Below are 15140 nucleotides of genomic sequence, written 5' to 3' on the forward strand. Positions count from 1 at the left end.
TGTAGTTGAAGCAGTTGTACTCGTGTGTATTGTGGTTTTGTAATGAATGTGCTGAACCTGATAAGGGGCTTGAAAACAACAAATGGCACCGTAAGAGATGAAAATCTGTACCATATGGAGCGTAATATAACTATGGAGTCTCAAAACTCTGGCTCTGGGGAGCGTGCTAGCATACGTGGGAGAAGTGAGAATTTCATGAATTATGTTACTCTTGAGTAGATTTGAAAGTACAAAAGAGTTCAACAGCACTCCGATAAATATGCAAATGTCCTTGTTCTCTGAATGAGACAGAAATGAAGCTTTGATGTTTAGGCTTTGGAAACTTGAGCTTTGGATAAAACACAGCAGAAGAAAAGTACAGTATAGTATAGCATGGGCAAATACCTGAAAACCTGGAATGATTTAAGTCTAAAGACAGGATTAGATAAGGCAGGATTAGAAAGGTCTAGTGTTAGGGTGGGAGATGGCCAAAGAACCACATACTGTATGGCAGGAAACGGTTTGGTCATTTAGCGAGTATCACTCCTCCTTTAGAATATAAAAACAATGCTAGTATAAACGCCAGATTGTGAAAGAATTGCAAAGCAGAATCCTGTCTTGTCTTAAAGATTTTAGAGCCTTGAGGAGGTGGGTTTAACAAACATTTTCTACCAAAATCCTGAATTAGATGGAAGTGTTTTGCATGTTATAAAATCACCTAGTCATTTCAGTGGGATGAAGCATTAACTTGTTAAGCTGTTGTTTGCAAGTGGCTGTGTGCTGTTGAACTGGGCATTGTTGAGTGATGGGTAAAACACTCCCACTGTATATGTGCCATTGAACTAAGCATGGCTGACTGAAAGGTAGACAAAATCCTTCAAAATCCTATCACTTCACTGTCAGATGGCTAAAAGAAAGTTGTGGGTTTTAGCTGAGAAGTACTTTGTGGAGAAAAATATTATTGAACAAAGTCTGCAGAAGTACTTAGCATCCAGTGAACTTTCCAGCAACCTCAGATGATCATCCTCTTCTTGGGCTGGGTATATCTAGAGGTATTCCCTCCATATAACTGTCTTAGGTGCCAAACTAAGTAATCTCACCTGATTTAGCACAGAGCAAAAGAGAAAGCCTATGAAGGACTATTTCAGAGCAGCAGCAAATCCTGGTCTGTATCTATTCCTCCCGTGACTGTCAACTAGGGTCAGAGTTTTCAATCATTTGTCTCATTTGTAGACTATGTTACTTGATTCACTCTACTTGCCCCACAGCTCTTACTGGTTTTTTTTCCCCCTGTCTCTTGCCAATTAAATTAATTCCCCACAATTTTCTAAGCTTGACTCATTCACAGCTTTCACTTTCTCATACTGTTGAGTAGTTCTTGGAAAAACCTAATATCCTAGAACATGGGTGGATGTGGTTTATGGAAGGAGGTGTTACTTTTTTGTCTCATGGGAAAAGGTGTTAATTTTTTTCATCTGAAACGGAAGTATCCTAAGGGAAGAACCCTAAGAGGAGCCAAAGCTGGTAAAAGCCTTAGACAGGACTCAGGTACTGCTGTTTTGTAAAACTCTTTTTGTTATTAAAAAGATACTCTGAGAGAGATTAATTTTGGACTTAAAAACTTGCTGAGTATTCCAGACAAACTGTTTTGAATATCTGTAAAAACAAGTATTAGTTTCATATTTTACTTTTTATAAGAAAGTTTCAGAAGCATGACTTCACTTAAGCAGAAATGTAAAAATTAAAATTGAGTACACAGTGATTAAAAATACTTACTAAAATGTATAAAAAGGTCAAGTTTCAAATAATGTGTCTCAGAGTATGTTTCATAGTTCAAGTAAGGGACATGTTTTTCCACTGTCTGAAATAAACTCAACAGTAGTTTATGAATTAACATTTCCTCACAGTGACATTTACTTACAGGAAGGTGCTGCATTAGAAAACTTGAAAAGCAAAACCAAGTAAATGTCCTTTTTAACACAAAAAGCATAATTCCTAACCCAACACCACTATCGGAAAAGTATGCATTACTTACAGAAAGTGAGAAAGTCCCCTGCCTGAAAAAATGAAAAGCTTTAGGATTTTGATGCATGTATGTCAGGTTACTGACTGGAAAAGGGGAAACATAACCCCATTTTTAAAAAGGGAAAAAAGGAAGACCCAAGGAACTACAGGCCAGTCAGTCTCACCTCTGTCCCTGGGAAGATCACGGAGCGGATCCTCCTGGAAACTATGCTACGGCACATGGAAAATAAGGAGGTCATTGCTGACAGCCAACATGGCTTCACCAAGGGCAAATCGTGCCTGACAAAGTTGGTGGCCTTCTACAACGGGGTTACAGTGTTGGTGGATAAGGGAAGAGCAGCTGACGTCATCTACCTGCACTTGTGCAAAGCATTTGACACTGTCCCACACAACATCCTTGTTTCTAAATTAGAGAGACATGGATTTGACGGATGGACCACGTGGTGGAGAAGGAATTGGCTGGATGGTTGCACTCAAAGACTTGTGGTCAACGGCTCGATGTCCAAGTGGAGAGCAGTGATGAGTGGCATTCCTCAGGAGTCGGTATTTGGATGAGCGCTGTTTAACATCTTTGCCGGCAACACGGACAGTGGGACTGAGCGCACCCTCAGCAAGTTTGCCGACGACACCAAGCTGTGTGGTGCAGTTGACACGCTGGAGGGAAGGTATGACATCCAGAGGGACCTGGACAGGCTTGAGAGGTGGGGCTGTGTGAAACTTCATGAAGTTCAACAAGGCCAAGTGCAAGGTCCTGCACATGGGTCGGAGCAATCCCAAGCACAGATACAGGCTTGGCAATGAGTGGTTTGAGAGCAGCCCTGCAGAGAAAGACTTGGCAGTATTACTGGATGAAAAACTGAATATGAGCTGGCAATGTGTGCTCGCAGCCCAGGCGGCCAACTGTATCGTGGGCTGCATCAAAAGCAGTGTGGCCAGCAGGTTGAGGGAGGGGATTCCGCCCCTGTACTCCGCTCTCCTGAGACCCCATGTGAAGTACTGAGTTCAGCTGTGGTGCCCCCAACATAAGAAGGACATGGACCTGCTTGAGCAGGTCCGGAGGAGGACCATGAAGATGATCAGAGGGCTGGAGCACCTCTCCTGTGAAGGCAGGCTGAGAGAGCTGGGGTTGTTCAGCCTGGAGAAGAGAAGGCTCCAGGGAGATCTTATAGCACCTTCCAGTCCCTAAAGGGGGCCTACAGGCAAGATGGGGAGGGACTTTTTACAAGGGCATGTAGTGATGGGACAAGGGGTAATGGCTTTAAACTGAAAGAGGGTAGATTTAGACTATATATGAGGAAGAAGTTCTTTACTGTGAGGGTGGTGAGGCACTGGCACAGGTTGCCCAGAGAAGTTGTGGCTGCCCCATCCCTGGCAGTGTTCAAGGCCAGGTTGGATGGGGCTTTGAGCAACCTGGTCTAGTGGAAGGTGTCCCTGCCCATGGCAGGGGGCTTGGAATCAGATGATTTTTAAGGTCCCTTCAAATCCAAACCATTCTGTGATTCTATGGTTCTATGAAATTCTGAAATTCTGTCAAATGCATACCAAGTCTACGCTGACTTCAGAGGATATAACTTACCTTTGTATTAAAGTATTTTGAAATTTTGCATAAACAAGAGAAAAGCAGCATTGCTTAAATTAAAGAAAGGTTAGGATTTACTTAGCCTACAGATTAATAGTGCTCTTCAAAAGATGAAGAATAATTCCCATTGTAAAATTCAACAGACAACTTTTTAAGGAGTATCAAGTAACAAAGTTGAGAGGGTCTTTGAAAGTTTTAATAAAGGAAGACAAAAAAAATACAGCATGTATTTAGAAATGAGTCAGCTATCATTCTGTGAGGTTTCTCTTGACTAAACTTGCTCTGACAAAAGCTGCAAATTTAGGCAGCAATTCATACTTTAAATCCATCTGTAAAAGATGTGAGAGCAAAAAGCATTCCAGAGATTAAGCTGTGAACACAAGAGTGGAGGTAGGAAGCCTACAGGAAAAAAAACCCCAAACATATTGAGATAAAATTATAAGTGTTTTAAGTACACTATTAAGAATAAAGAACATAGGCAGTGTTTTCTGTTTGTGTTTTCTTTAATACATAAAACTCTGCTTCTTATGAACATGTGGTTTGGAAAGAGAAGATTTTTTTTTTAAAGTCTCAAAATTTTATAGGGGAACAGAATTATTGCAAGATTACAAATCACAGATTAAGTAATTTATTACCTAATTAACCATTTTTTCCCTATCACTTTTGTTCAAAAGTTTGCAGCACTTTGCAGATGTATATTATTACTGCTCTTTCCCTTTATTCTATCTTCCCCAAGCAATAAAACTTTCCATGAAGAAATAGCAACAAGTGCAAGCTTACAAAGGCAGTGAGGGTCAGGAATTTTGATTCTCTTTTACGTGATCTCAGGAATGAACATGAATGCTTTACCCACAGAAATACATGCTGTGACCACTCTTACTTCCCTTGTATTTACTGATAAGCAGCATTTCTTAGGGCCTGATGGAAGAGTTATCATACATTTCTGTGATACTCTGTTTGCATTTAAGTTTACTGTGAAGCAGGAAAACAATCTTATATTATGGAAACTTGATGTTCTTACTTGGATAAAACCCCTGAAACCAGTGGAAAGCATTGTAATTGACTTATGTCAATTCTTTTATTTACATACTACTGGGTTTTTTATTATTTGCATCGTTCAGCACATTACAGCTTTATTAACACTGCCTTATACTCCTTAACAGCTAAGCAAAATGGCTCCCTTAAACCTGTAAGTAAAAAAATTATAATCACAAAGATCATTTCAGTAATAGACGCTGTGGGAGTATATGTTGTCAACTGAAACAGCTTTCAAACTCTGGAAACCATTCTGTGAAATCCAGTTCCTCATTCTGTTTTGGACTTTTTGCTGACTGATGGGCTCTATGAAACAGGCTTCCTGGTACACTGCCATGACAGGGTGAGGTTGGAGTGATACTTAAGTGAATTCTGTGCAGTTCATGTCTATTTTTTTTCTAACTGAAATGCTAGAGAGCTTCAAAATCATGTCACTTCAGAAGATTATCAGAAATTCTTTTAGGAGCCCTGAAGTAATTAAGTCATTCAAAAAGTGTCTGTGTGAGTTCTGTCACCTTATTGATTAGAATTAAAAAAAAAAGGGGGGGGGGGAATTAAAATGGAAAAGAACTTCTATGTGATTGTGGTATTCCTATTTAGTATGGTAAAATACAAATCACTTGGCCCTTATACAGGGAAGAACTCAGTCTGCTCCTGATGTGCATTTCTGATCTCATTTCTGCTTCTTGGACTTATATTTTTCCATGATTTTGGTAAAGACTGAATGACTTTACATCCTTTGTCATCGAACTGCTCTAAGGCGAAATGCAGCCTTGAGCAGAAAAAAAAAAAAATGAGACACAAGAAGGAAGAAATCATTTGTAGAAGTGTATGGAAGGCTATCATCCATGGAGAGCTGTAATGTCATGGGAAAATAACTTCAGAAGTTCTCAGTGTTGACTTAACTCTGTTTCCATGGAAGACAGTGTGCAGCACTTTGGAGGATTACTCTCTGGCAAAATAAAAGTGCTGCACCTATGAAGATGCAGCCTGTTATATGGCTGCTCATAGTGGTGTGTAAAAGGAGAAGAATGCAAGATGGAAGGGTAAGTAAGAAGAAGGATGGGTTTCATGGCCTTCTGGCTACCCAAAACCACTACCTGCTGCGGATTCTTACTTTATTTTTGTGATCTTTATGTTGGCAGTATAACAAGTCTTGAGGGAAGAGATTCAAACTGGCCAGAACTTGCAAGTTTTATTTTCTTTCCCTGACATGTGAATCATCCATCATCTTATTCTGACCCTAAGTGTTGAGTTTCAGTGTTTGCAGAAGGTATAACACCAGTCATCTGAAGCGATACTCTGTCTCTGTTGGAGGTTGTCTGCCCCTCCAGGGCCAGAAGAATTACAGCCAGGCCTCTTCCCTGCTCAGGTTGAGCTATAAAGCACTCAGCTGATCCTTGTGGAGGTGCAAAGCCCTGTCTGAGAAAGGCATAAAGGAGGCAGGCTTGTGTAGTAAACCTTAAGAAGAAGTACTGACCTTCCCTTCAGAGGTGAACAGGAAAGAGGCCTCTGAGGCTGGGCTGGGAGAAATTATTTTGATTTGGTAGTTTGACCTAAGTTTCTCTGTTTGAAAAGTAAAGCTGAGCCAAGAGAGAAATTTGAGCTTGATGGTAAATCCCTGAGAAGCGTGAGATATCCAGCATGAGCAGGAGGAAACTTAGGCAATGTTTTTTTAAGCCAAACTGGGCATGTTATACTATGCTAAGCCTTTTGTCAGGCTGTGTGCATGACTGAGGCCTTGCAACAAAAGGCAGGGAAGCTAGTAAGAAACTAAACTAACAATTAAGAAAATACATTCATGCATCTATTGCTGAGTAATTTTATGCAAATCTTCCCTGTATAGTCAGTAACTAATTATATGAGGTTTTTATAGTAGTAGCAATTGAGAACTTGGACAAAGAGATGGCAAGATTTAGGTCAAGAGATAATTTAGCTAATAGGAATTGAACATAAAATTATTTGGATCTGGACCCTTATATATTTGGACATGTGAATAATGATGTTTGAGCAATGCCATTAAAGTTAGTAGGTCTGAGACTTGTTAAGTGTTTTTTGTCCCTGTCATGGTTTAAACCCAGCACCACGCAGCCACTCGCTCACTCCTGCCCACCGGCCCCAGTGGGATGATAAGGAGAAAATAGAAAGAAACGGTCATGGGTCGAGACAAGGACAGGGAGGGATCACTTACCAATTCTGGTCACGGGCAAAAGACAGACTCAACTTGGGGAAGAAACAAAATCAATTTAATTTACTACCCATCAAATCAAAACAAGGATAACGAGAAGTAAACCCAAACCTCAGAACACCTTCCCCCCACCCCTCCCTTCTTCCCAGGCTTAACTTTACTCCCAATTTTCTCAACCACCCGCCTCTGAGCGGCGCAGGGGGACGGGGAATGGGGGCTGGGGTCAGTTCATCACACGTTGTCTCTGCCGCTCCTTCCTCCTCAGGGGGAGGACTCCTCACTCGGCCCCTGCTCCACCGTGGGGTCCCTCCCACAGGAGACAGTCCTTCACAAACTTCTCCAATGTGGGTCCTTTCCATGGGCTGCAGTCCTTCAGTCACAGCCTGCTCCAGCATGGGCTTTCCCATGGAGTCCCGGCCATCTTGGGGGGCATCCATCCCCCTGCTCCGCCGTGGGCTCCTCTCTCCCCGGGCTGCAGGTGGGCGTCTGCTCCCCCGCTCCCCTCCCTGGGCTGGGGGGGGACAGCCTGCCGCCTCCCCGCGGGCGGCGGGGGCATCCCCTCCTGCCCCGCTCCTCCTCCCCGCCTTCCTCACTGACCTCGGGATCCGCAGAGGGGTTCCTCTCACATCCCAATCCCCCTACTCACTGCAGGTTCCCCTCCTTAAATCTGTTCTTCCAGAGGCACTTCCCATCGCTGATGGGCTCGGCCTGGGCCAGATGCGGGTCTAGCTTGGAGCCGGGGAAGCTTCGAGCAGCTTCTTACAGGAGCCGGACCTTCAGCCCGTCCCCCACTACCCAAAAACCCCGCCACACAAACCCATAACAGTCCCCTACATATGTTTTGGGATTTTTGGCTAAATCTCTTCTACCGAAGAATCCTGAAACAAAGCAGGCAAGCATTTTTAGGCCTAAATATGAATCTCAATTAAAAAGTATCAATGGAGTATCCCAAAGGAGAAAGACTTCTGTTGCATTACACCTCTTCTCCTCTGTATCAGCTGCTATTAGTTCTTATTAGACATTTATCTGCATTGTCACCAGGCCTCTGAGCTCATTGTTAAGTTGCTTTGTAAGCATCCAAGAGAAGTAAGGCTTGGAACAGAAAGAGGGCAGTGAATTAACTTGACAGATATTTATGGGGAACCACTCCCAAACATGAGAGTCAGCATGAGAGAAAGCGTGAACGTTCCACCTTGGAAAATGCAGTGGCTAAGTGATGGTTTAGCTGTTGTTTTGGGCAGGCAGATATTTTCATTGGTTAACACAAAATGACAGGGAGACGGAGATATGCCAAGAAAAGCTGTGAAGATAATTAACACACTTTTTTTCTGTCATGGGGACAAAGGAGATACAAAAAGTAAAGGGTGGGGAGCTAACCCTTGCAGAAAGGTTCAGGAAGTGTTGTGCTAGTAGACAGTACTTAATTGGAACTTGGAGTTACAGCTCGTCAACTGCAATGAGTTTTTAATATAACAACCGTATGCACACTAGTAAGACGGAGCATGAGGGGAGAGGAGAGATCTGTACATCGGTATTGCTGCTCAGAACTAAAATACTTTTAGCTTTTAACCAGAATGTTCCTATTGCATTAATTTTCAACCCAAGGCTCTTAAAAGGCTAGTTACCCATGAGTGATGGTAGCCATGCTTTTAGCCTTGTTGGCCATGAGCTGAAGTACAAAGACAGAAGATTTTTCCATATAGCCAATGTAGACCCTTCAAGAACCACAGTGAAAAAAATTGTGTAATTGCTCTTAGCTTTTGCAGTGCAGTTTCTGGTGCAAGAAAGCCTTGCAGGGATACACCCAGCTGCAGAAGCAGCTAGTGTCTGACAGCATGTAGATCCTGTTGATCAAGTCAAGGACTGCAGCCAGAATAATTACTTGAAAATTTCTGGATACAGAAATGCCAGTGAGGAGTGCTGCCCTGTTCTTTTAAAAGGTTATTCCTAAGGGGCAGAATCGGAATAGTCTTGTAGTATAACAGATGTACATTTATGGATAAATGTCAAGGGCTTGCACTGATTCTCCTGAGAAGTCTGTAGCAGTTTTACCACATCACTGCTTACAGTCAGCATTGCTATATTTTTTTAGCTCTAAAAAGTTAATGGAAAAAAGTATGGTAGGAGGAAAAGTGTAGGGGAAGTGTGAAACCTTTTCAGAAATTATTTCCTGCTAAGAAATCTAATGAACTTTATGTGAAGAACTGTAACAGCTAAGCACACCCCACATAACAGGCAAGCTTTGATAGTTTTTAAAGCTCTTCAGGCATGCTTTTTTATTATGATATAGCTGTTTATGTTCCCTAACCAACTAAAAATTATGTCCAGATTTCTCCTTGCTACCCTGCTCTTCCTCTTTCCCTATCAAGAGTAGGTTTTGGGCATTTGGAAATCCACCTCTATTCAGAAACACAGATTATTGCATATTTTTTAAATATCTTTGCAGCTAAGAATAAACCCAACAACTTTATTTTAATTTTTCTAGAGGGTTTTTTTTTTCCTTAAAAATCAAATATTACTCAAACTTTCTAGATATTTGCCCTTGGTTTTAGTAGTGTTTAAGACTTTTTTCCCAGGCTTCCTGAAGTGTGTATAAGTACACATTTTTTCATTCTTATGTGTTGGAAGATTAGCTTCATTAATAATATTACATGTAGAGAAACTTACAGGAAAATATTCTTAAACTATTTTTAGAGTGCATGTTGTTGTAGAGTGCACTGTATAATTAGGCATGTGTTAAAATATTGGGAAAATAACCTGAATCTGAGATGATCCTAACGATGAAAGGGAGATTAAATCAAAGATTTATAATGCTGGCCTGGAGATGTTTATTAACTTTACAGAAAATATATACAGGGTGTTTCAGTATTATAATGTTTTTTGTATTACAGCTTGCTGAGAAGCATTAAGATATGTATAGTCCTAAATCCTTCTCCTTGGATTATAAATTAGTTCAGTACTGAAAATTTATTCACAATTATATGCTGATAGAAGAGCTGCAGATTGCATGTACATCTCTTGAGTAATGAGAACTGCATCGCTTGCGAATGTAGAATACTGATAATGGAGCTGAGAATTTGACATGCTGCAGGCAGGCAACATGCAGGCTTTCGCACACAAAATGCATTGCATGCCTGACCTACTAATTGAAGTACAGTTCAAAAACACAGAAATGAGATTTGTTTAAAATAAAAAAAAAAGGATAGAGGTGCCATTTTTATTAGTAACTCTTCTCACTAGGACTGATCTGGATACCTGTCCACGAGCAGCAGTGAAGGAAACAAACTCCCAATAATCTGAGAAGTTAATGAAATAAAAGTATTTTTAGTGCCCTGAACATATTTTATTTGCAGTAGTGTACATATTCTGCAATATCAATAGTGTTATATCACTGCGATAAGCCTAAATACCTGATTATAAAAATACTTTGGGATGAGAGACACTTAAAGGATCAAGTATTGCATTGAATTTTAAGACCCCCCTATGCACAAAGGAAGGTCTTAAACCTGCATCTACCTTTCTACAAATAAGAAAGAATCCTTTGCAAAAAATGTTAGTTTATACAGAAAAGCATAATAACTAATATATACTTAATGTTAATTTATACAGAAAAGCATAATAACTAATATATACTAGCAAAAAAGGGTTAGAATTGTGGTTTTGAATTGTATGTGAAAAACAGTGACTTAATTTGCAAGTGTATGTATGTGTGTACCTGCCTGTTTATCTTTCATGATATTCTCACAAGTAGTAGAAGCAAGTAGGGTTGCTGAGTAGACTCAGTAATGTGTCTTTCAAACATTTCATTCTAGCAATCAGTAAGATGAAATAAATAGTCTTGTGGATTTGGTGTTTTTTAAAGCATGTGAATCTGAGCAATGATCACTTTTCAGCAGAAAATAGTGTACTAAAATACTACTGTTTATAAATGACATTGTTTTTTAAAGTCTTTTTTCAAAGCTCTGAAGTGTTTAGCCTCTAGCTCTCATTGACTTGGATAAATTCATATTGGAGTTCAGATGCTAATTTATGTGACTGCTTTTGTAAACAATTAAATTTAGGTCAAATCCTGTTTCTGTAGGAGCATCCATTAACTCTGCCAATAACTCTGGGAAATATTTGTTCACAGCCTCTGTTCTTTAACTGACAATTAATTTTTTCTGACTGAGTCACCTGCCTTCAAGTATGGAGTTGCCACATAAAGTGCTTTCTTTAAGAAGCAAGGATACTTTGCTCATATACTGCAAATAAATTCTGTAGGAATCTAGCATCTGGTGATGCATTTACGTTTTTTTTATTTTTCCAGGGGAATTCTGGCCTGGGGTTCAGTATTGCTGGAGGAACAGATAACCCACACATTGGGGATGATCCTGGGATATTCATTACTAAGATTATACCAGGAGGAGCTGCAGCAGAGGATGGAAGACTCAGGTAAAAACGAACTCATTATGTATGTTTGGAAACAAAATGCATCATTATTATAAATTATTCTCTAGGAGTCAAATGCCAACTGCGTCTTTCATGGGGTCGGAGAAGTAAATGACGTGACTAGAGTCTCCTTTCTGCTAAGGTAGAAGAGCTGATTTAAATAGCTTAAAGCAACTGAATAAGGTTAAGTCTTGTATAAAGAGGCATTTGCTAGTGCCACATCCACCTTTGTACCAGTCATTTCATTTAGTACAAAAGGCAAGATGGGGACAGGAGGAGGAAACAGGCATATCAGCATGAAAATCTTCTCTGCTTGGTCTTTGTGTGTCCATGGCTGAAGAACTATGCATTGATGTAATACATTAAGGCTATCAAGACTTCCCAAACTACAGAGCTATTGCTAAATAGTCATAGTTATTTGTAGACGCTTCTTGTTATTTGACTGCAGTAGTGAGGTGTGCTTACCGCTGTTTCCAAACACTTTTTTGCTCTGTGCGGATGTGATGGCTGTGCTCTATACTCTGAGTCACCTCCGTAGTAGTCTATTGCTGTCGCTCCTGAGATGGACACACAGGTCACTTGTGGTTCTCAAATACCTGAGATGGTAGCACATCTCTTAAACAAGAGGAACCACAGAAGTGCTTGTGCTTCTCTTTCCTTACGGACTAAATGCAGAAAGGCTTTCGTCTATCACAGCGACTGCCACCCATCTGTCAGTTGTGAAGCCTGCTGATGCTCCAAAAAGGCAATTTAGCTGGAAAGACTTGGGATAAAATTCTGAAGCTTTCATGATCTCAGCACTGGAATCTAAGCTCTGGGAGCCTTTGCCAAAAACAGATGGTCTAAAATTCATGATATGTGATCAGATGGTAGCAATAACTTTTTTCCCAAAGCCTTTTCCTTTAATTCAAAGTTAAAAATAGGGGAAGTTGGCCAGTTTTTAGAGCAAGTTTTGGATATTTCTTATCCTAGGTTAGTAATTTGATTTTGGAAATTATTCTTATTTTTACTGTGATAGTGATGAGGAGTCATGGTCGTTGGCAGTGCCTGAAGAATTTACGGTCTAAATAAGATTGCAGGCAAAAGGAGTAGGAATAATCTCATGTAACTTTATGACTAAAATGCAGCTATCTACCCCTAAGCTAGTCATAAAGCCTCCTAATAGTCAGTGAAGAAAAACCTAAGCATTTCTAGGTTGTGATTCATCTCATCCTAAAGTCAATGTCTAAAATAGAACAGAAGAATCACATCTCAAAAGGGCCTATATTTTCACTGGTGACTCAAATGAAAACGATTTTCATCAACTAGTTCAGCTGTAGTGATCTATACTGTAAATGTCTGCATTGGGCCAGATGAGCTTCATGCAAAAGAGAGCATGAGGAAACCGCAGTACTTGGAAATCATGCTATCAAATTTGACATGATGAACAGCATAGGGTGATCTTAAACCTGCATCTACCTTTCTATAAATAAGAAAGAATCCCTTGCAAAAAATAATATCTTTTTAGTAGATTTTTTAATTACTTTTGAAACCATTTTAGTTCAAGCTATTAAGAAGACAGAAGCCACTGAAGTATTTTGTTGTGCTATCTTTGTATGAAATCAAATACTTCATAACTCATTGCTAATTAACTACTGTAAATTTAATTCACAATTATTTAGTAATTACTGTGTTGTAAAGGTCTTAGACCTTCTAAACCTACAAAAAATAGCATACTAATGCAATTCATTAATCCATATTAAGATTAGACCTGGCAAACTTTGTGTTTTGCAATGAAAGTTTAGTAGTACAAGTATAGTTATCTTATTACTAAGACTTAGATAATATTCTTACAGTATTTGTTAGCACATTTTGATGTAAAATGTTATAATTGATAAGCATATATTTGGCGTGGTCGTTTTTCCTATTCTTATTTGTAAACATAGATTTTACAAAGACTCCTCCTTTCCTTGTTTTATCTGACAAGTGGGTTTCACTTTGCTACAATGCTAGCAAAGACACAATCCTGTCATATTTTAGGAACACCTGAAAATGCATTTATCAGTGATCATTACTGATATGCCACTGAAGAGAAGAGCTATCCTGGGACAGCCTCCACTGACTTACATGATAATTAATTTTGCATAACAGAGAGATTATCGGCTAAGGCCACTCTACAGGAACAAAAGCTCAACAACATGCGGTAACATCTGCCAAGAATAGCGATAACCTAGGTTCCTAGCAAAAGCCCAATTTTGAATTACCCGACAATGGAAGATTGGTGTTTATGGACAGAAAAACTATATACTTTGTGTCCATTTTTGCCTCAGACTCTGCCTGCAGATACTCTATATTATATAGCAGGGTGGACTGTTTGAACTGGCTTCTAAATCTACTGTCTGTTTTTAAATCATAGAAGCCTGTAAAATCACTTTTACTGCATTTTACATGAAGTCCCTTTGATCTAACTTAACTGAGTGAAGTTCTTCAAACAGCGAGATTGTGAAAGCAACCTGCAAGACATGGATGTAATGCTACAGACCCTTGTAAATCTTTTACATGTACCTGTGGGTTGGCAAGTGGAGGAGCAGGTCAATTGGAGCTTCACGTAAATCCAACAAAAGCAAATGCAACCTCCTGCACCTGGGAAGGAGTAACTCTTTAGTGGGCAATTTATAGTTATAAGTACATAAATATCAGGTATAAGTACCTGACGGGAGGGAATAAAGACAAAGGAGCCAGACTTTTATCAGTAGTGCCTAGTGACAGGGCAAGAGGCAATGGACACAATTTAAAACACATGAAATTCCATCTCAACATCAGGAGACACTTTTTTACTGTGAGGGTGACTGACTCTGGGCACAGGTTGCCCAGAGAGATTGTGGAGTCTCCATCCTTGGAGATATTCAAAACCTGACCAGACATGTTCCTGGACAACCTGCCCTAGCTAACCCTGCTTCAGCAGGGATGCTGTGATGAGATGATCTCAAAAGCTGCTTTCCAACCTAAATGATACTGTGATTCTGTAATTTGCACCTGAGTCAGCAGTGTGCGCTGGCAGCAATGAAGGCCAGCATGGAGGTCAGCAGAGAAGCACAGAGGAAGGACTAGAGGCAAGAGTCACACGTTGCAATAAGGGAAATTCCAATTGGGCCTGAGGAAAAAAACCAATCTTTTTAATGAGGATAGTAAGGCACTGTAACTGCTGGTTCAGTAAGGTTATGCGATCTCTGTCTTCAGAGGGATTCAGAATTCATCAGGACCAAGTCCTGAGTCATGTGATTGAACTTTCAAGTTGGCCCTGCTTTGAGCAGGACGGTGGACTAAATGACCTCCGGAGGTCCCTTCCAACCTGAATTGTTCTCGGATTCTGTAGATTATTCTTATATGTAAAACCTGTGTGAGAGTCTGGGACAAAGGTGATTAAGTTCCTTGGTTTTTTTCCCTTTAGTGGAGAACAGTATTTGTATTGACAGTAGGTACAATGCATAGTGTGGGTTTGTACCTCTTCATGGCCCATATCTCTACAGCAATACTTAAAAAGTCATAAAAGTTAATCAGCCACTTTAGACTACATTCATTTCAATAAAACATTACTGGTTTTGAAAGACTTCTTGAACTTCCAAATACTAATAACTACTATGTTTACATACTACCCTCCCTGAAATGCACTGTTTTCTAGAACTAGTATAAGAACAAATACACTGCATAATTCAGATTTTAGAAGGCATTTTAGGTAAGTACACTGGCACAAACTGCTAATCTTGCAAAATACAGAAAGCTGTAGAATCTTTTGTGATGTCCATATAATATATAGAAAATAATTTCATATATAGTAAATAATTTTGTGGAATACAAAATAATTAATTTTGGATTTGATTAGCTAAATGTGACTACAATAAACTTGGGACTAACTGAAAATTAGTG

The 15140-nt window shown here is 39.9% G+C and overlaps 1 protein-coding gene across 32 annotated transcripts in view; it reads left to right on the forward strand.

Annotated features, from left to right (window-relative positions):
- Positions 1 to 15140, forward strand: part of DLG2 (discs large MAGUK scaffold protein 2) — a 1027713-nt gene that overhangs the window by 664519 nt on the left and 348054 nt on the right. For all 32 annotated transcript variants that reach the window (XM_052812305.1, XM_052812308.1, XM_052812306.1 and 29 more), the window contains one exon: positions 11113 to 11237. In XM_052812305.1, coding sequence (XP_052668265.1) covers positions 11113 to 11237 — 125 coding nt within the window. The remainder of the gene's footprint in view (positions 1 to 11112; positions 11238 to 15140) is intronic.

Source organism: Harpia harpyja, chromosome 17, assembly GCF_026419915.1.
Source record: "Harpia harpyja isolate bHarHar1 chromosome 17, bHarHar1 primary haplotype, whole genome shotgun sequence".
Classification (NCBI taxonomy): Eukaryota; Metazoa; Chordata; class Aves; order Accipitriformes; family Accipitridae; genus Harpia; species Harpia harpyja.